Source organism: Mesoplodon mirus (assembly GCF_964341445.2).
Source record: "Mesoplodon mirus genome assembly, chromosome: 1".
In the NCBI taxonomy this organism is placed as follows: domain Eukaryota; kingdom Metazoa; phylum Chordata; class Mammalia; order Artiodactyla; family Ziphiidae; genus Mesoplodon; species Mesoplodon mirus.
Window position 1 is genome coordinate 209,841,978 of NC_138976.1, and position 17,547 is coordinate 209,859,524.

The following is a 17,547-nucleotide window of genomic DNA, read 5'->3' on the forward strand; positions in this document are numbered from 1 at the left end:
AGTCATTGATTTTGAGAACCAAATCATTTTCAGTTAATAAACTTTATCGTAAATGGTTCTTACCTGAAGATACGCTGAGAAAGTAGAAATTTAAATTCTTGTTTTATAAGATTAAGATTATGAGATGAAGAGGTATCTGTTAATTTTTTTTTTTTTTTTGCATTTTTGCTTTTGGGGTCTTGTTTGCATTCTGTAAACAGGTGTCACTGAGCAGATTGTGACTGTGTTATTTATGGGTAAATAAGTAGGCGTGGCACAGTGGTCAGCACGTCTCATTTCTTTCCTGTTCTTTCCAATTCAATTGAAACCTTGTGAATGAAGTTTTCACATGCCAGTCCTTGACTTCCAGGCCGAGCAAGCCGCCAAGGTAGAAAAGATGCGGCAGAGCATCCTGGAAGGGCTGAACTTCTCCCGGCAGAGCCACCCGCTCCCCTTCCCACCGCCAGCGGCGCTGCCTTTCTACCCCACCTCCATGTACCCACGGCACTTCGGGCCCGTCCCACCAGCACAGGGCCGAGGGCGGGGCTTTGCAGGTGAGTGTGTCCACCACCACACGTAGGGACTTGCTAGAGTGGGGAGACAGACGCACGTACAGCGTGCAGGCCTTCTGAGTGGGCAATATCTTGCTGTGTTGAGACCTTGTAAATAATTGACAGGCTTAGTTACGAAGTTTGCAGCAACATCTCTTCACATTAGAAAGGAGCAAACTTGATCCCGGAAGAGATTATGTATGGGAAAGGGAGCGGGAACTACAAAAGCTATTAATAGCAGAGACAAGATTTTAAAGTTGGTCCGTGTAGCTGAAAACTCTGCTCACGTTTGTGATTTAAGATTTTCTCACGTGGGGGGTCCGTGGAGCTCTCCTCCACTAAGACCACCTCGCAAGTCTGTGGCAGAGCCCACAGCAATAGTGTTCTGTCTCCAGAGGCTCCTCCAAAGGCAGGCAAGGCGACATTTCAGTGTTGTCGGTGACAGGAGGGGTCAGGAGTCTCCTCCCTGGCAGCTGATGGTGTAAGAACAACAGCTGAAGGACATGGGGGTTGCTCTGCCTGAAAGCCCACTGGTGGCTCTGCCTGAACCCAGTTCCTCATGGCTTCTCCCATCTCTCTCCACCCGGGTCCCACAGGAGTCTGTGGCTTTGGAGGCCCCTATGGGGAAACTGTAGCGACAGGCGCGTACCGTGCCTTCCGCGTGGCGACGGCAGCAGGACACTGCGGAGCCTTCTCAGGCAGTGACGGCAGCAGGACTAGCAAGTCACAGGGCGGTAATTATGCCACACCTCCTCCTAGAGCTTCTGTCCGCCAGCAGCTTCCCGCTTCTTCTGGCTCTTCTTCCTCCTCGTCTGTCCTGACTCCAGCACCATATCCTTCCTGATAGGTCCCCACTCTGGCATTCACTGCTGCTCTTCTGCCAGCCTCTGCCTGCCCCCAGGTCTCTGCAGCAGCTTTGCTGTGGCCCATCTCTGCCTTCCAGAGGGGCCGGTGTGTGTGTCCACACACAGCCCTTCTTCTGTGCACCTGGCCCCCTAACCATTGTCTCCTGTGATAGAACAGGCTGCCCAGTAATACCCAGTGATGTTTTTTTCCTGTCGTATTCCCTAACAGCCCCCTCTGGGTAAAGAGGATGATGCTTGTTGAGAAGATTCTAAGGGCATAAAAAACTTTATCACAGTTTGTTTCATAGAAACCTTTTTAAAGGAAGATCGACTATCAGATATATAAAAAGTCTATTTTAAATTCCCATTGCTTCTCTTCTTATTTGTATTAGGCTTGTGAGGGAGAGAAAAAGTCCTAACGTTTAGTCTTGAAATACTATCTTGTGATTTTGCTGTACTTTGAAGCCCATGACTTGTGACTTTGTCATAAATCCCACATTTTGGGACTGCAGATCTAAACATGGCTATCAAGTGTACATTACAGGATTACTCAAATACAATTTTGAAGAACTTTTAGGATAGGCAAGCCTTTCTTGACCGGGAATATTTTTCCAGCTCAGTTACTTGCGTACTTACAGAAGCTACCTAGAGACGTCTTTTGTAGCAGTAAGACTCTTAACAGATGAATGCTGCCCTCTCTCTGTAGCTGTAGGAGCCACTTCTCCTCTCCTACTGCATGCCCCTCTCCTGCCTCCCCTTAGGTCTCCCGGCTTTCCAGGGTGCTTTTCCTCCTGTTACTGAGCATCATGCAGTGCACAGTAACGTGTGTTCTCTGCTTCACAATCGGCTTCAGCTTCTTGCAACCCTTACCTGGAAACTTATGCTGGCCTGCAGTTGTGATAAAATACTGTGGTGGCAGGGAGGGCAGGAGGGGGGAGTTCTGACTATGAACGTTGTTAGGTCAGAAGTGGTTTTTTAGTCTGAAATGACAAGAGGAACCTGCTTCTTAACTTCCACCAAATTGTGTCTGGAATCTGGATCTGTGCTGTCCAGTATAGTAGCCACTGGCCACATGTGGCTCTCGAGCACTTGAACTGTGGCTTATCCAAACTGAGCTGTGTCCTAACCACACATCTAATTTTACAGACTTAATACAGAAAAAAGAACGCAAAGTGTCTCATTAGTAGTTGTTTTTTATATTGATTACATGTTGAAATTAATGTTAATTTGGGTATATTGGGTTAAATAAAATATACTTTTTTTTTTTTCTGGCCACACCACGTGGCATGCGGCATCTCAGTTCCCCGACCAGGGATCGAACCCATGCCCCCTGCATTGGGAGCGCAGAGTCTTAACCACTGGACTGCCAGGGAACTCCCTAAAATATACATTACTAATATTTATTTCATGTGTTTCTTTGTACTTTTTAAATGCGGCCACTAGAAAATGTAAGGCTTGTCGTAGATTTTGTTGAACAGCGCTACCTGGCTGTTAATCATCATGGCTAATACCAAGATGATGGAGAATTTATTATAATCCATTCCATGTGCCAGAAAAGAAGATGCTTGAGGTTCTGTTTTGTTTTGTTTTTATCAGAAATTCTGGTACCAGCTAATTGTTTGAGGATTTTCTTAGGTAAGTCAGAAAACCTTAGAATATGCAGGCTACCAGTAATTAATAGAAGTTAGTGAATACAATGAATATTTATAACCCTGCCTAAGGAAATTATCGTTTAATAATGCAATAAGAAGTAACAGGCTAGCTTTACTGATTAATTTCTGTAATGTTTAGTTAAGGTAGTAAACTTGTAAGTAATTACTCAAAGAGAAAAAGACATTCTGAGTTTGCAGATTTCCATCTTGGTAATATAGAAGGCGTGCCATATGCACCCAATACTTTATTGGATCTATTTCTACCTAACAGCCATGCTCATTTTGTAGTTGTAACCTATTTCAGTTGTCATGGGTTCTTTAGATAGCCAACACAGTTGTCTTACTTTCAGGTGTATTTTCAACAACAGCCTAAAAATAATACCATTAAAATCAAACTTGTGCACATAGATAGTTCACATAATAAACAAGTCTTCACAAAGCAAGAGAAAGGGGCTTCATATGAAATGGAAACCACATCTGAAAAGAAATTGCTTGCTTATTTCTCTTTGTTAGTCCTGTGATTGTAAAGATTTTTTTTCATCTACTTTTGTGCAGGAATCCAACCTATACCTTCTCAGGGAGGGAAGCTAGAAATAGCTGGCACCGTGGTTGGCCACTGGGCTGGGAGCAGACGGGGCCGTGGAGGCCGTGGGCCTTTCCCCCTACAGGTAGTTTCTGTTGGAGGACCAGCAAGAGGGTAAGTTCTGAACAATGAAGATGTAGTTGTATAAGCTTAAAAAAACAGCCTCTTACTTGTTACTTTAATCACGAGTTTACTGGGAACATTTTTACATCATTAAACACATTCTTCTTTAACATCTTTCTTAGTGGTTGTATAGGATTCCAGTATATATAGCATTATGTAATTATTTAAACCATTATTAACTAATTATCCAAACATTACTCAATTAACCATTTTTTAATGTTTTTTAAAAAAAGAATATTTTTGAAGTGCATTATTTTAAAAATTGAATACACCGGATATGTACCAAGAAAATAAGATAGATTACTTGGACTCAGTCTTTGGTGTGACCATGATTTAATAAAGTTTGTGCCTCCTATAGCATAGACTAGACGCCTTTAAGTCCATTTGATATTATTTTAAATGTTTAAATGTTATCTGTAAGAGATTCAAGTCTGTTTGTCTTTTATGTGTTTAGGCGTCCAAGAGGAGTTATTTCCACTCCAGTGATCAGAACATTTGGAAGAGGTGGAAGGTACTATGGCCGAGGCTATAAACACCAGGGTGCGATTCAGGTAATAACACAGCATAGTGCTAGTGCCAGTTCACTCCTGAGTGCCTGATCGTCCCAGGCCAGTGTTCAGTGCCTGTGTCCAGACGGGAGGGGTGTCGGAATGTTTCTGTAGCTATTGGGCTTCTAACACAATAGCGGCACATGGTGCTCACCAGATGTACATTCCCTCAGACCCAGATCGTTTTGTCATCATTTGTGGTAAAGAGAGCACGATCTCGCGTTCACGTGCTGGACATAGGAATTTAGCTGAGAATAATCCAGGAGCTGTTAATGCTGTTTATATTATAAAACATTATGTAGGTAAAATCACATTTAGGATTTAAAAGAAAATTGTGACTTTAAATCCTGGAACAGTGCATATTTTTCTCCTCCTGGACCACCTTGACTAGCTCTTCCCTGAAAGGATCCACTCACGAGAAAATAAAGTCACGTCTGTCTTCATGAAAGAGCTAGAACTTCCGCTTTGGATATTCCATTTTAGGACCTGGATTCTGAGAACAATCTTTTAAAAAACACCCATCAGCCCTAACAGTGTATTATGTTGTCTCACTTACTGAATTATGGCATTTAGTCAAAGTACACAGTGTTTTCCCATAGTATCCTTGTAAACATGAAGAGGAGTCCACTCTTGTGACTCATTTATTAATAACCCATATTTGGAAACTTAACTTGGCCAAGAGAAAATAAAACTTCTGCCTTTGCCAGGTGATCTTAGCGTCTTGGTAGCGTCTGTTTTGACGAAATACATCAAGCAAGTCAAGTGCAGAGGCAGTCTCTTTCCTGAAAGCAGGCCCAGGCAGCCCCTCTTCGCAGCACAGCATCCAGCGAGGGGGAGGTACTCAGCTCGTTCTGGCTCTCCTGTAGCCCCCACCCTGACCATCCTCAGCCTTCACCAAAATGCCCTTTTGAGCTAGAGGCACTCTCGGCCTCTCGACAGGTTTACAAGAGGGAAGAGAACTTCATTCTTACTGGTTCTCCAGAGCTCATCCTATAAAAATGCCTCTGGTTGTACATTATGGTCATACATGGTGGATACAGGGGCCTTTCCTAAGCTGGCAGTGGGGAAAATGTGTCCCTATGTTGCTTAAGCACTTTTATTTTTATTTAAATATAAAACCGAGATACCAAAAACCACACAGACACACAAATGTAGCTTAATGAGTTATAAGTCAAATAGCCATGTAGCCATCACCTGTGTGATGAATAGCATTTTTCCCAGCCACACCAAGAGCCCCTCACAGGCCCAGTCCCAACACTAACCTCCTGCCTCCCTCTGCACAAAATAACTACAACCCTGCAGTTTTACACTCAGTTATTTCTCCCTTGTCTCTTTCTGGTTTTATCACTCACATGTGCATTCCTAGACACTGATGTTGAATTGTGTTCATTTTCTTATAGTTTGCCATGTCTTCTAAGTCCCTCTGAATCAGCAGGCTTCCCTCCCTCCCTTTCTTTTCCTTCATTTATCTATTGAAGGACAACCCAGGTTATTTCACCTACAGACTTCTGGCTTTTGCCGAGTGCACACTTATACTCACGGTGCTGTTTCCCATGTGGCTCTGACCTTTCTTGCCCGCTGGTAGCTGCATCTGGATGCTGCATCGGACTTCGGTTTGTCCCTGTGGCAAGACTGTAGTGTGTGCTTTCATGTCTGCTTATCTGTTTTTATGTTACGACCTGTTAATCCGTTCATATACTGCAGATTGCAAAATGAAAATATTCTCATTCAGTCATTTCTTTTTCTTTATTTATTGGGGTATTTTTATAAAAAGATGCTTCCTATTGCTTTCTGTTTTTGGTGCCTGAGTATTACAGCCCTTACAGGAACTAGGTCAACACATGGTTTTTTGTAGCTCACCTCACCCATCCTTGGCCACTGGGCCCTTTGCCGTGACCTCTGGTTTTCAGTAGCTTCCTGTCCGGTGTATCACCCAGCCCAGCAGACCAGTGACAGTCGTTTCTCTTAGTTTCTCAGTTTCTTTAGTGAGAAATGGCATTTCAAGTAGGAGCACCAGTGGACCCTGGCTGCCATAGGGTCAGTCATTGTTCCTAGTGTTCTGTGTACGTAGACACACAGAGTCCTGTTTCTTTATATATGTAAACACACACACAACCGATATGCCTTTTTACTGTATTTTTTAAAGGTATGATTCTCATGAATTCACACTGATGTTTCCAGTTCAAACTGAGGACTATAGGCTTTTATTTAGTCTCATTTCTGTTACATCTCTATGTTCTTTCTTCTACACCAAATCACCATTTCTAGGCTTTTCCTGTGAACAGAGCTAGAGGGAAAAGGTGTACACATGCACACTCACGTATACTATGCACACACAAACATACATACATGTAATCTGCTGTTTTCCTCCCTAATTAAACTGACTCTTCTAATTCAAATTTAGGATTTTAGGAATTTGACTTAACCTTTACTGTTTATATCAGTATGTCTTTTCTTCCCTTCTGAGAATCTTGGTTCCTAAGAACCCAGAGGATGATTAAATTAGAACATCCCATAACTCATTATTTACTTCATCCCATATTGCATACACAGTCTGCTAGGAACAGCTAATTCTTCCATCACCAGCACAGTCACCGGGAACAATTAAAAGAAAATGTTGGTATATGCTTCCCCCATTTTCCCCCGTCATCCTCACAGTTTTGAAAAATAGCTTCGGTACTATTGTCTACATTGTCCAAAGTATACTCCTTTCAGCCACATTTGTCCGGGTAGATAACTGTGTCCCGTGCCCCACCAGCCTTGAGTCTGCTGGTCCATTTTGTCCCTCTAAGGCTTTTTCTTTAGTGGGTTCCTAGGGAAGACTTAGGAAAACAGTGTTTAATTTGAAAACAGTTTATTTTCCTAGCAATTAGAAATATTGGTTCACATCTTCTCAAGTGACTTACACATTATTTGATTTTCTTCTGTTATAAAGCTTTTCTGTTAAAGACTGATAATAATTGAATTGGGCTTCCCTGGTGGCGCAGTGGTTGAGAGTCTGCCTGCCGATGCAGGGGACACGGGTTCATGACCCGGTCTGGGGAGATCCCACATGCCGCGGAGCGGCTGGGCCCGTGAGCCATGGCCGCTGAGCCTGCGCGTCCGGAGCCTGTGCTCCGCAACGGGAGAGACCACAACAGTGAGAGGCCCGCATACGGCCAAAAATAAATAAATAAATAAATAATAATAATAATTGAATTGTCTTTCCCTTTGAAGTCATTTGCTGTTTTGGCCTAAATGCCTAAATTGTTTTCGTTTTTCCATCAAAGTTTAGTGACATGCCCTGCTGCTGGTCGTTCTTGGTCAGTGCACTCAGTATGCAATGCTTTCTTTCCAAAGGCAATTTCAAATTTGTTTTATGTCAGAAAATTTTCCTGAATTACTAGTTTTTCATTTCAGTTCTCTTGCTTTGCTTTGTTTTCATCGCTGGCGCTCCTGTTGTACCAGTCCTTCTGGGTCTGTCTTCAGTGTTTGGCATACTCTTGATTCCTTTTCATCTCCTCCTTTCTTTTTTGAGATGTAACTCAAATACTATACAATTCACCTGTTCAAAGTGTACAATTCAGTCTCTTCCTAAGGTCACAGGCAATCACCGTTAATTCCAGAACATTCATCACCCCAAAAGAAACCCCTTATTCATGAGCAGTCATACACCCCACCCCCATAGTCTCTGGTGGATCTGCTTTCTGTCTGGAGCTGCTCTCTGTACATTTCATGTAAATGCACATGTTGTACCCCATACCAGGACTTCATTCTGTATTATTGCTGAGTGATGCTTCATTATATAGATGCACTACATTTTGTTGACTTGTTCATCAGTTGATGGACATTTAGATTGTTTCCACTTTTTGACTATTATGAATAATGCTGCTGTGAACATATATGTACAAGTTTGGTTTTTTCCCCCCGGTTTTATTGAGATGTAATTGACACATAATATTATATTAGTTTCATGTGTATAGCATAATGATTCTATATTTGTGTTTATTGCAAAATGATCACCGCAATAAGTCTAGTTAACATCCATCACCACACATAATTACAAATTTCTTCTTCTTGTGATGAGAAATCTTTTAAGTGATGAGTATATCTTGTGATGATTATATCTTTGAAGATAGATATACTCTTTTAGCAACTTTCAAATATACGAGTACTGTTAACTATAAGAGTGTTGTTACCTACTGTTAACAACTTTCAAATATAGTAGAGTACTGTTAACTACACATTTTCACTTCTCTTCGGTATGCATGTAGGAGTGAATTTCTGGGGCATATGGTAACTCTGTGTTTAAGCATTTGAGGAACTGCAAAACTGTTTTCAAAATGGCTGCACCATTTTCCATTCCTATCAGCAATGTATGAGGATTCCAATTCTCTACATGCATGTCAATACTTGCTACTATCTGTTGTTGAGTTTGGCCATCCTAGTGGGTATGAAATGGTGTCTCATTGTGGTTTTGATCTGCACTTCCCTTTCTTCATCTCTCTGATTTTAAAAATCCTGTTCTTTCACCTTCAGGTACTATGATGTTTATTTGGTGTTGTTTCTTCTAGTTTAGTGTTCCTTTCTGGAATTACTTTTTCTTTATTTTAAATTCTTCCCAAAGTTTTTCACCTCACTTTATGGCTTTTCCTGGTTTAATCTGTGCTCCTCTTCCTCATCCTGTCCTGTCACAGCCTGTTTTAGAAGCAAAGGAAGCAGTCTTGGTCGTCTATTGACATGCCTTCCTGATGTATTTCCTTGTCCTTAGGGATGTTGTTCCATCTTTTATTGCCGTAATGTGTGGATTCCTTGGAACTTCCTGTTGCTCGTTTTTAAGTGAAAGTAGTATTCTTGCACCTTGAGAAGGACAGATGATGAAGGGTAACTTGATTCCTAAGAGTCTCTGGCCTTCCTTTCTCTGTTGTTGCCATCCTGACGGGGCCGGTTCTGAGACGATGGGTCAGTGGGACAGAGGAGGCAGTGCTGCCCATGCTTGTGGTGCATATAGTGGTGGGGGACTCCTTGCAGTGGCCTAGGCTTACGGGAAGAGTTAGCTGTTGAGAGAGGGAGTGTCTGTTTCCAAACAGGTACAGGCTGGCTTTCCTTCTCAGTCTTCCTGCATCCTTCATAACTAGAGGGAGGCGCCTCAACCCATTTCCTGTAGCAGGCACCCATGGGGGAACTGCTTAATCACCACCGACAATACTCTGCCACAAGTGTGTGTTTAGTCTGGCAAGTGGACTTTTCCTCGAGAGAGTGAGGGTTTTGAGATTTGAAAGCATGTACTTGAAGTCTTCGGTATTATTTTTCTCCGCTTCTTGGCCCTCCTGTATTTGTATATTAATTGTGTTTCTCAAGGTTCCAAGAGAATGACAGTCGTATTGACGTCTAGAAAAGTTTACCTGAGTGTTTCTGAACTATAGGATTGAAAACTAAAATGGGAAGACACTGTGTAAAACTGAGCCCAAATGGGGAACATGGTAACCTGGGGTGTACAAGAGGGTGTCTCTAAAGCAAGGGTGATAGGTACCTCCAGTTCCACTCTGTATATAGACTACAGAGTGGATAGAGTATACAATAGAATGTTTAGAGTATAGAAAATTTAGATGATAGGATGGATAGCGTATAAAATAGAATGTATAAAGTGGATAGATTATAGAGCGTATATAGACTGTAAAGTATAGAGAGTACAGTTGGCCCTTGGGCAATGCCGACTCTCTGCGCAGTTGAAAATCCACATATAACTTTACAGTCAGCCCTCCTCCGTATCCACAGTTCCACATCCGCAGATTCAACCAACTGTGGATCATGTAGTACGGTAGTATGTGTTTTTTGAAAAAAACCCGCATAATGGCGGACTTGGGCAGTTCAAATCCATGTTGTTCAAGGGTCAACTGTATAGAGAATGTATAGAGTATATAACGGAATATATAGAGAATAGAGTGCATACAGTATATAATAGAATGTAGAGAGTATATAGAGAGTATATAGAGTATACAATAGAACATGTAGAGTTTAGAGAATATAGATTATGGAGGATATAGAGTATGTACTGGAATGTATAGAGAGTATCCACAGTGTAAAATGCATAGGGTAGAGAGTACATAACAATGAGAGATACAGCCATGCACTCGCTGTGTTCTGTTCTTAAATCTGCAGTGAGTGTCATCAGGCCTCAACTGGCGTCTCCTCTCTCCCGCTGTTTATCAAAAACTGCCTTATCGCTTGCTGTGCTTCATTTTAAATAGGGCAAGCCTCCTTATGCTGCTTCAGCAGAAGAAGTGGCCAAAGAACTGAAGTCGAGATCCGGGGAATCTAAATCCTCCGCTGTGTCTTCAGACGGGTCCCTGGCTGAAAACGGAGCGGTGGCTGAGGAGAAGCCGGCTCCCCAGATGAATGGGAGCGCGGGCGACACCAGGGCCCCCAGCCACTCGGAAAGTGCCTTGAACAATGACTCTAAGACGTGCAATACAAATCCTCACTTAAATGCACTAAGTACAGACAGTGCTTGCCGTAGAGCTGATGCTCTGGAGGCAGCTGTCTTAAAGAAAGAAGAGTAAACTTATTTTTTATAGAGGGTGAAGGATGCTGGAAGGGTAAGGATTTAGGAATATCTGGAGAGAAAGAGAGCCTACAGTTATGTACATTTTTTCCTTTCCGTAAGAGAAAAATGAGGACTTTGGAAATTCGGATCCCTCTTTGATATCAGAGATTTAAACAACACATTTTTAGTTTTAACCAGTTGTAGTCAAAATGCTACAATAAAACAAAAAGAGAGAAAGAAAATGAAGAGCATTTGACTCCCACACTTAAAATGAAGTACACACAAAGTTTAAACTGGTTAATGACAAAAGCCTATAGCTGTGTTTCTTGAACTATAAAGAAAACAAATTTTGGCAGTCTTTAAGTATATATAGCTTAAAATATCATTTTTAGCATTTGGCACCATATGTATGCCATTATCTTTGATTTTGCATTACTGTTCACAAGAAAGCTTTGTCTAAGGCTTTGATTTTATGATTATGAAAGAAATTAGGCACAACCACAGTTTTTCTTTCTTACTTAAATTTCATCACTGTTGATGTGGTTCTTTTGTGTTAAAAAAAAAAGTGCAACTATCAAAACTAAAAAAACTATAGAGTAATATTGCCGTTCTGCCGATTTTAAATATACAGTACATCATACATACTTTACAAGCAAGTTAAATGGAGATAAAGTTGAAATCATAGAAGATGCAAATGACCTTTCAAAATCAACACACTGTGTTCTGAAACTTTTCGTGACTTAATACCATGCATCTGTGATCAATGAACTATGTGGTTTTGAATCGGACGTAGACCATTAGTGCTACTACTTGAGCTAAACTTCTGCATGGTTCATAATTTTTAAAGTGTGTAGTTAATATTATGCATGTTACTGTCCTTTCTTCCATTCTTACCAGTATGTGCCCATTTGCAAAACAAAAATGCTAATAATCAGTAATAGTCCTATAAAAGATGTTAACTCTGTTTAGTCATTGACTGATCTTGCTCTAACCTTAAAATTTTGTGATTATTGACCTCTGTTGCATTTATTCTAAAACCCCCCAAATTATCTAGCTGTTTCGAATATCAACATTACCCTGGTGTATTCACTGCTGTATGCATTATTGTTCTTTGTTGCTGTTTTATGCCTTCATATTAGCAAAATATGAAATTCTGTGAAAAACAAAAAAAGTCCCTTTGATCTTTAAAAAAAAAAAACAAAAAAAAACAACCCCCCCTTCTGTAGCAGGAAACAAATTGCTTGTTCTTGAGAACTTTCCCATCAAGAATTTAGTAGAAGCAGGTATACTTATATCATTTTGATGTTTTTGTTAATGTTTCCAAACAATGTACTTTGAAATCAGAATCACTTCTTATTCGTTTTCATATAATTCTCCTGATGCTCTTCATCACACATTAGTGATCAGAAATGAGATGTAATTCCCCAATCCCTGCCCGCAAGACCTGAGTAGGATCTTACTGTAAGTTGAAGGGAGTTTCGCCCTAACTCATGGATTGTGCAAGAATGAACTGCTGTTGGGTTTGACTGATTGTAGATGGGTTGTGGTGTGGTGTATCTGAAGGCTATTGAATGCAACTTACAATGCTTAATAAAAATCTTTATTCTTTTAGTATAAAGATGGTACGGCTTTTAAATTCCTTGTAAAAACATACATTTTTACTGTGGTTTAATTCAAATTGAGACGGCTACTGAAGAGCTTAGGCAAATAACCAAAATTTAGAAATATTTTGCCCATTGCAGGTAATTCCGGGTTTCTAGCTCTAAAGAAACATATGTGGTCAAAATGCAAGTTATGCTGATGTCTGAATTTCATAGTTACAAAAAAGACGTTCTCTGATAGAGCAGGCTTAGAAATAGAAATTTAACTTTAAAAAAAAAGCCCAAGGAAGAAATACATTTGATCTCGATTAAACTGCCTTTTTTTTTTTTTTTACAAGATCCATACAGTATTCAGATTTGTTTCGTTTTTACTTAATGTCCTTTTTTGTTCTAGTATCTACCACATTATATTTAGTTGGCATGTCTCCTTAGTCTCTTCGTTCTGACAGTTTCTCAGGCTTTCCTTGTTTTTGGTGACCTTGTGACAGCCTTGAGTAGTCAGATGTTTTGTTGAATGGCTTGTAACTGTGATTTGTCTGATTTTTTTTTAATGAGTGGACTGGGGTTGGGCTACATAAAATTAACATGTCTTATCACCATTGATAGCGACCTTGATCATCTGGCTGAGTTAGTGTTGGTCAGGTCTCTTCACTGTAGGGTTGCCGGCCCCTACTCCTTTCCATACTGTGCTCTTTGATAGAGCCACCATGTGGCTCACGAGTGACTCAGAGTGGGGAGTCATGCTTGAGTTATCTAGTAAATTATTTGGAATTCTTGTGCATGGCAAATTTGTCTCTTCTCCGCCATTTCCCCATATGTTTTTACACCATTGAGTTCTGAGTGCTTAGCACAGGACAGGGGTGAACGGTAGGCATTTAATACATTTTGGTCCTTGTTTTGTGAACATCCACTGTAAATCTCTCACGTTCTAATAACACTTTCAATGATGATACTAAAACAGGACGTGCTTTTTTAGAAGCACTATTCTAGGTGTTTTAGCTCAATTAATGCTCACAGCGATGCTATCAGGATGACACTGTTACCACCACCGAAGGTTTTTAACTAATTGGAGGCCACACTGCTAGTGAGCGGTGGAGACAGGGTCTGAGTCCGTGCCCTTTGGAGCCCAGGCTCAGAGCCTTTGAGGCGCCTTTTAGTCCATCATATTCCCCTACGCATGGCCCGCCCAGCTCCTCCGGAACCGCTTCTTCGGGAGGTGCGGGGAGGTGGGGCTGTGTCCCCGCCTCCGCGGGGTGGGCAGGAGGGGAGTGGCCACACGGGAGAGACGGGGGCGGAGGGGGCGGTGTCAGAAGACGTGGTATCAAAGATGCTGGGACTGCGGGCGCGCGCTCTCAGCCCGGGTCGGAGAGGGGAGGGCCGCCTCAAGGCCCCGCCCGCCCGGCCTCCTAGTCAGAGGAAGACGCGCCCGGGATGCGCGCTTCCGGCCTTGCGTGGAGCGGGGTGGGGCCATGCGTAGGGCGGGGCAGGGCGGGGCCTTGAGTAGGGCAGGCCTGTTCCTCCGTGCGCGGACGGTGCGCGCGCACCTCTTTCCTCCTATCCCTGAGTCCTGCGTTCCGCTGCGTCCCAGCGCTGCTCTACCCAGGCCAGGCTTGAGGCGACCGCGGGAGGTCGGCGGTGGCCGGTTCGGTGTCCGCACTGCCGACACCTGGGGCCGAATTCCGCGCGCAGAGAGCTGACCGGATCCTCGGGGACCGCGAGAGCTAGGCCGGGTTCCCTACACGGTCACCAAGATGCTGACACCGAAGATTTCAAAGCTAAAAAGAAGCTAGAAGAAATTGTTTAGCCAGTTATTAGCAAACTATGGAAATGCAGGCCCTCCCCAAACTGGGGATGAAGAACCAGCGGACAACGATGAGTTGTAGACATCGCTCTGCTAGTGCCGTAACATTGTAAATAACTGGACTCAGGAACTTTCCTTAGGAGAAGATTGAGAGAAGAGTCTCGGATGTGATTGGAATCTTCATCTTGGAGTGGAGTTGAAAATGCTACAGCCCAAGTAGCTGTTTACTGCTTTTCATTAGCAGTTGCTCACATGTCTTGGGGTGGGGGGCGAGGAGGAATTGGCTATCATCAAAAGTAGGTAAAAAATCTGGGTTAGGATGCGTGTTCACCTTGAAAATGTTCTATTTAACAATTGGGTCATGTGCATCTGGTGTAAAAACTCTTTTTCTACCATAAGTGATACCAATAAATGTTTGTTATTTACACTGGTCTTAGAAAAAGAAAAGAAAACCCTCCAGTTCTGGGGCTGGACACCGGCACCGCATGTCCCAAAGCCTGGGAGCCACCTACGCCTCTGTGGGACCCACCACGGTCCCCGGTGCCCGGGACTGACGAGGCACTGTCCTGAGCCAGTCTGTTCCAAGCAAGCCCTGAGTGTTCTCCTGGTTCTGGCAGGTGTGCAGACTCCAAATGCTGTTAACCTTCTACTCCTACACGCTGTGGCTCTGGGATTTGGAGGAAATAAAGGAAGCACCCACACCTCTCCTCCCTGACACTTGTCTGGTCAATCGTGTTGGCCCACCGTTCCTCAGGGACGTAGGTTCGAGCTCCTCTGCGTTCGTATCATGCTCTGGTCCACAGTACCAAGGGCCACGATGGCCCCCCAGTCCTTGCTTGCACTCATTTTGCGAGGCAGTGGGGAGCAGGGGGGGGGGCTTCCGCTTTACAGAAACCTCAATTCCAGTGAGCACTCACCAGCACGTTTAATCTAGTGTCAATTGCAAACGCCTTTCAAGTTTCCTCCGTTGGACCGTCTTTTCAGGGAGGGTTGTATTCTCAGTGCCACCGGCCCCTACCCCCAGATGCCAGCAGTGCCTCCCCATCATGACAACTGCATGATGCTGTCCTTCCCCCTCCCCACCCCCGCTCCTCTCTGGAGCAGGTCCTCCCCGCTGAAGAAGAACCCTGGGTTTGGGACAGGGGAGAGGGATGGAGGCACAGGCTTGGGCAGGAAGCAAAGGGAGGCTGAGGACACCACGCTTGCTTGGGGACAGGTTGGCCATCTCTCCCACGTCACTAGGATCACGGGGGATGGCCTGAGTGGCATCCAGAAATAGGCAAGGGACCAGCAGCTGTGCGTGGCACTCTGGGGCTCGGGACTGAATTCTGACCCCAGCGTTGCTCGTAGGACAATTCACATACTCTCCTGGGCTGATGGTTTCTTTTCCCTTTCTTCCTTTTTGAAAAATAGCTTCTACTGATTTTTTTTTTCTGGTTTCAAAAGTAATATGTTTATTGTAGTAACTTTAAGAAATATAGGTAAACAAAAAGGAAAAGAGAAATCACTATGCTGTTAATATTCTTAACATATTGTTAATATTTGGCCTCTATCTTTCATTTTTCTATGTAATATATAATTTTTTTTGCAGAAAATAAACCATTATACATGTTTTATAACATTTTCTCCCCACCTACAAAATATTTTATGGCTCTTTCTCTCTACCATTTCATATTCTGCCGTAGCCCCACGATTCCACGGGTAGCTGCACCATGAAGTACCTGCTTGCCCAGTGTGGCTGGACATGGCTTTACTTTGGCATCCCCCAGTATTCATGGAGCATCTGTGTTGGGTACTGCCCTAGGTCCTGAGGTTCAGAGGGCAGCAAGGGCCCTCCCTTCATGGGCATTTACAATTGGGGGCTGGGTGAAGTATACCTGTGTACAAATAAGACTACTTCAGACAAGAAAATGAGGAAAATAAAACAGGGTGATGGTTGAGAGGCAGGGAGGGCCTCTGGGATGGGGGATGAGAAGGATAGTGGTCTGTGGAGAATGGGGTCAGGCTTGGGCCCGGGGTAGGAAGCAGTGGATGGAGAGAATTCATGAGTGAGAGGGAAAGCCGATGATGTAGGGTGAGGGTTCTGGGCATGTTGGTGGCCCTTCAGAGGTTGTGACCAGTCTCCAGGTGGTCACAGCCTGGGAGGCATGCACACCCTACAGGTGGTTAGCATTTCACCAGAAGGGCTGCCTAAGGGTGGGATGTGAGGGTAGGTTGTCTTGGTCCTTGGTGCTGGCCAGACCCTGACTCTTTGCTAGAATGACGCAGAAGATGGTTTTCTGGCTTTCATCTGCATTGCTTCAATTGCCAGCGAGGGTGATATATCCCTTCTTAGGTTTACTGTGCCCTCAGTTTACCATTTTCTAATTGACAGAGAACGTCTAATGCCCTGGCTCTTTCCTGATTCCAAAATCCCAGGCCAAGGCAAGAATGTTAAGAAATAATTCAGCAGTTGTACCCTCATCCATATGATTGCCTGCAAGGACAAAGAGTTTCCGACACCTCCCTCCTCGTCCCCGCTCTTGGCCTCAGAGGGAGCCTGTTGCTGCACTGGGTGCCAGTTCTTTCCTGATGTAGGTGTTCTCAGGAGTAGCTCTCTCTTCCAGGGAACTTATTCTACCCCCACATTTCCTGAGAATGACTAATTTATTACCCCCTTTTACTCCTTAATCCCCACTTAGTCGAATGAACCTGGCAGAGGCCACTTTGCCTGGAGCCCTGTCTTTGCCCTGCCCACGTGGGCCTAGGCTGTCGAATGCTTGTCCTCCGCTCCTTGCTCTGTTAGCTTCCCTAGCACAGACCGGGCCACAGATGACCCGAGGACCTGTAGACAGGGCCAAAGTAGCTCTGCGCTAGATGCTTCATGCTGTGCTATGGGCTGGACTGTGTCCCCTCCACTTTCATATTTTGGAGCCCTGACCCCAGTCCTTCAGAGTGGGACCTTATTTGGAAATAGGGTTATTGCAGACGTAATTAGGTAGGTTAGGATGAGGTCCTGCTGGAGTGGGGTGGGCCCTAACCCAACAGATCTGGCGTCTCTATGAAAAGGGGAAATTTCGACACAGAAACAGATACACACAAAGGAACAAAATGGCCATGTGAAGACTGGACGGATGCTACCACAAGCCAAGAAGCTACCAGAAGCTGGAGAGAAGCCTGGAGCAGACCCTTCCTGGGGCCTTCAGAGGGGGCATGGCCTTGCTGGCACCTTTATCTTAGACTTCTGGCCTCTGGAACCCTGAGATGACACATTTCTGTGGTCCTAAGTCACCCAGTGTGGTACCTTGACATGGCAGCCGCAGGAAGCTGATACGCTCTGCGTGCTACCGTCCTGTTAA

General features: G+C 43.8%; 1 protein-coding gene across 1 annotated transcript in view; it reads left to right on the top strand.

Moving 5' to 3' along the window:
• The window catches only part of FAM120A (family with sequence similarity 120 member A), a 105,881-nt gene extending 93,456 nt beyond the window's left edge, over nucleotides 1-12,425 (top strand). The window contains exons 14-18 of the mRNA XM_082606628.1: nucleotides 350-533; nucleotides 1,127-1,264; nucleotides 3,583-3,724; nucleotides 4,188-4,284; nucleotides 10,512-12,425. Of these exons, the coding sequence (XP_082462754.1) occupies nucleotides 350-533; nucleotides 1,127-1,264; nucleotides 3,583-3,724; nucleotides 4,188-4,284; nucleotides 10,512-10,823 (873 nt within the window). The 3' untranslated portion in view covers nucleotides 10,824-12,425. The remainder of the gene's footprint in view (nucleotides 1-349; nucleotides 534-1,126; nucleotides 1,265-3,582; nucleotides 3,725-4,187; nucleotides 4,285-10,511) is intronic.
• The last annotated feature ends 5,122 nt before the right edge of the window (nucleotides 12,426-17,547 follow it).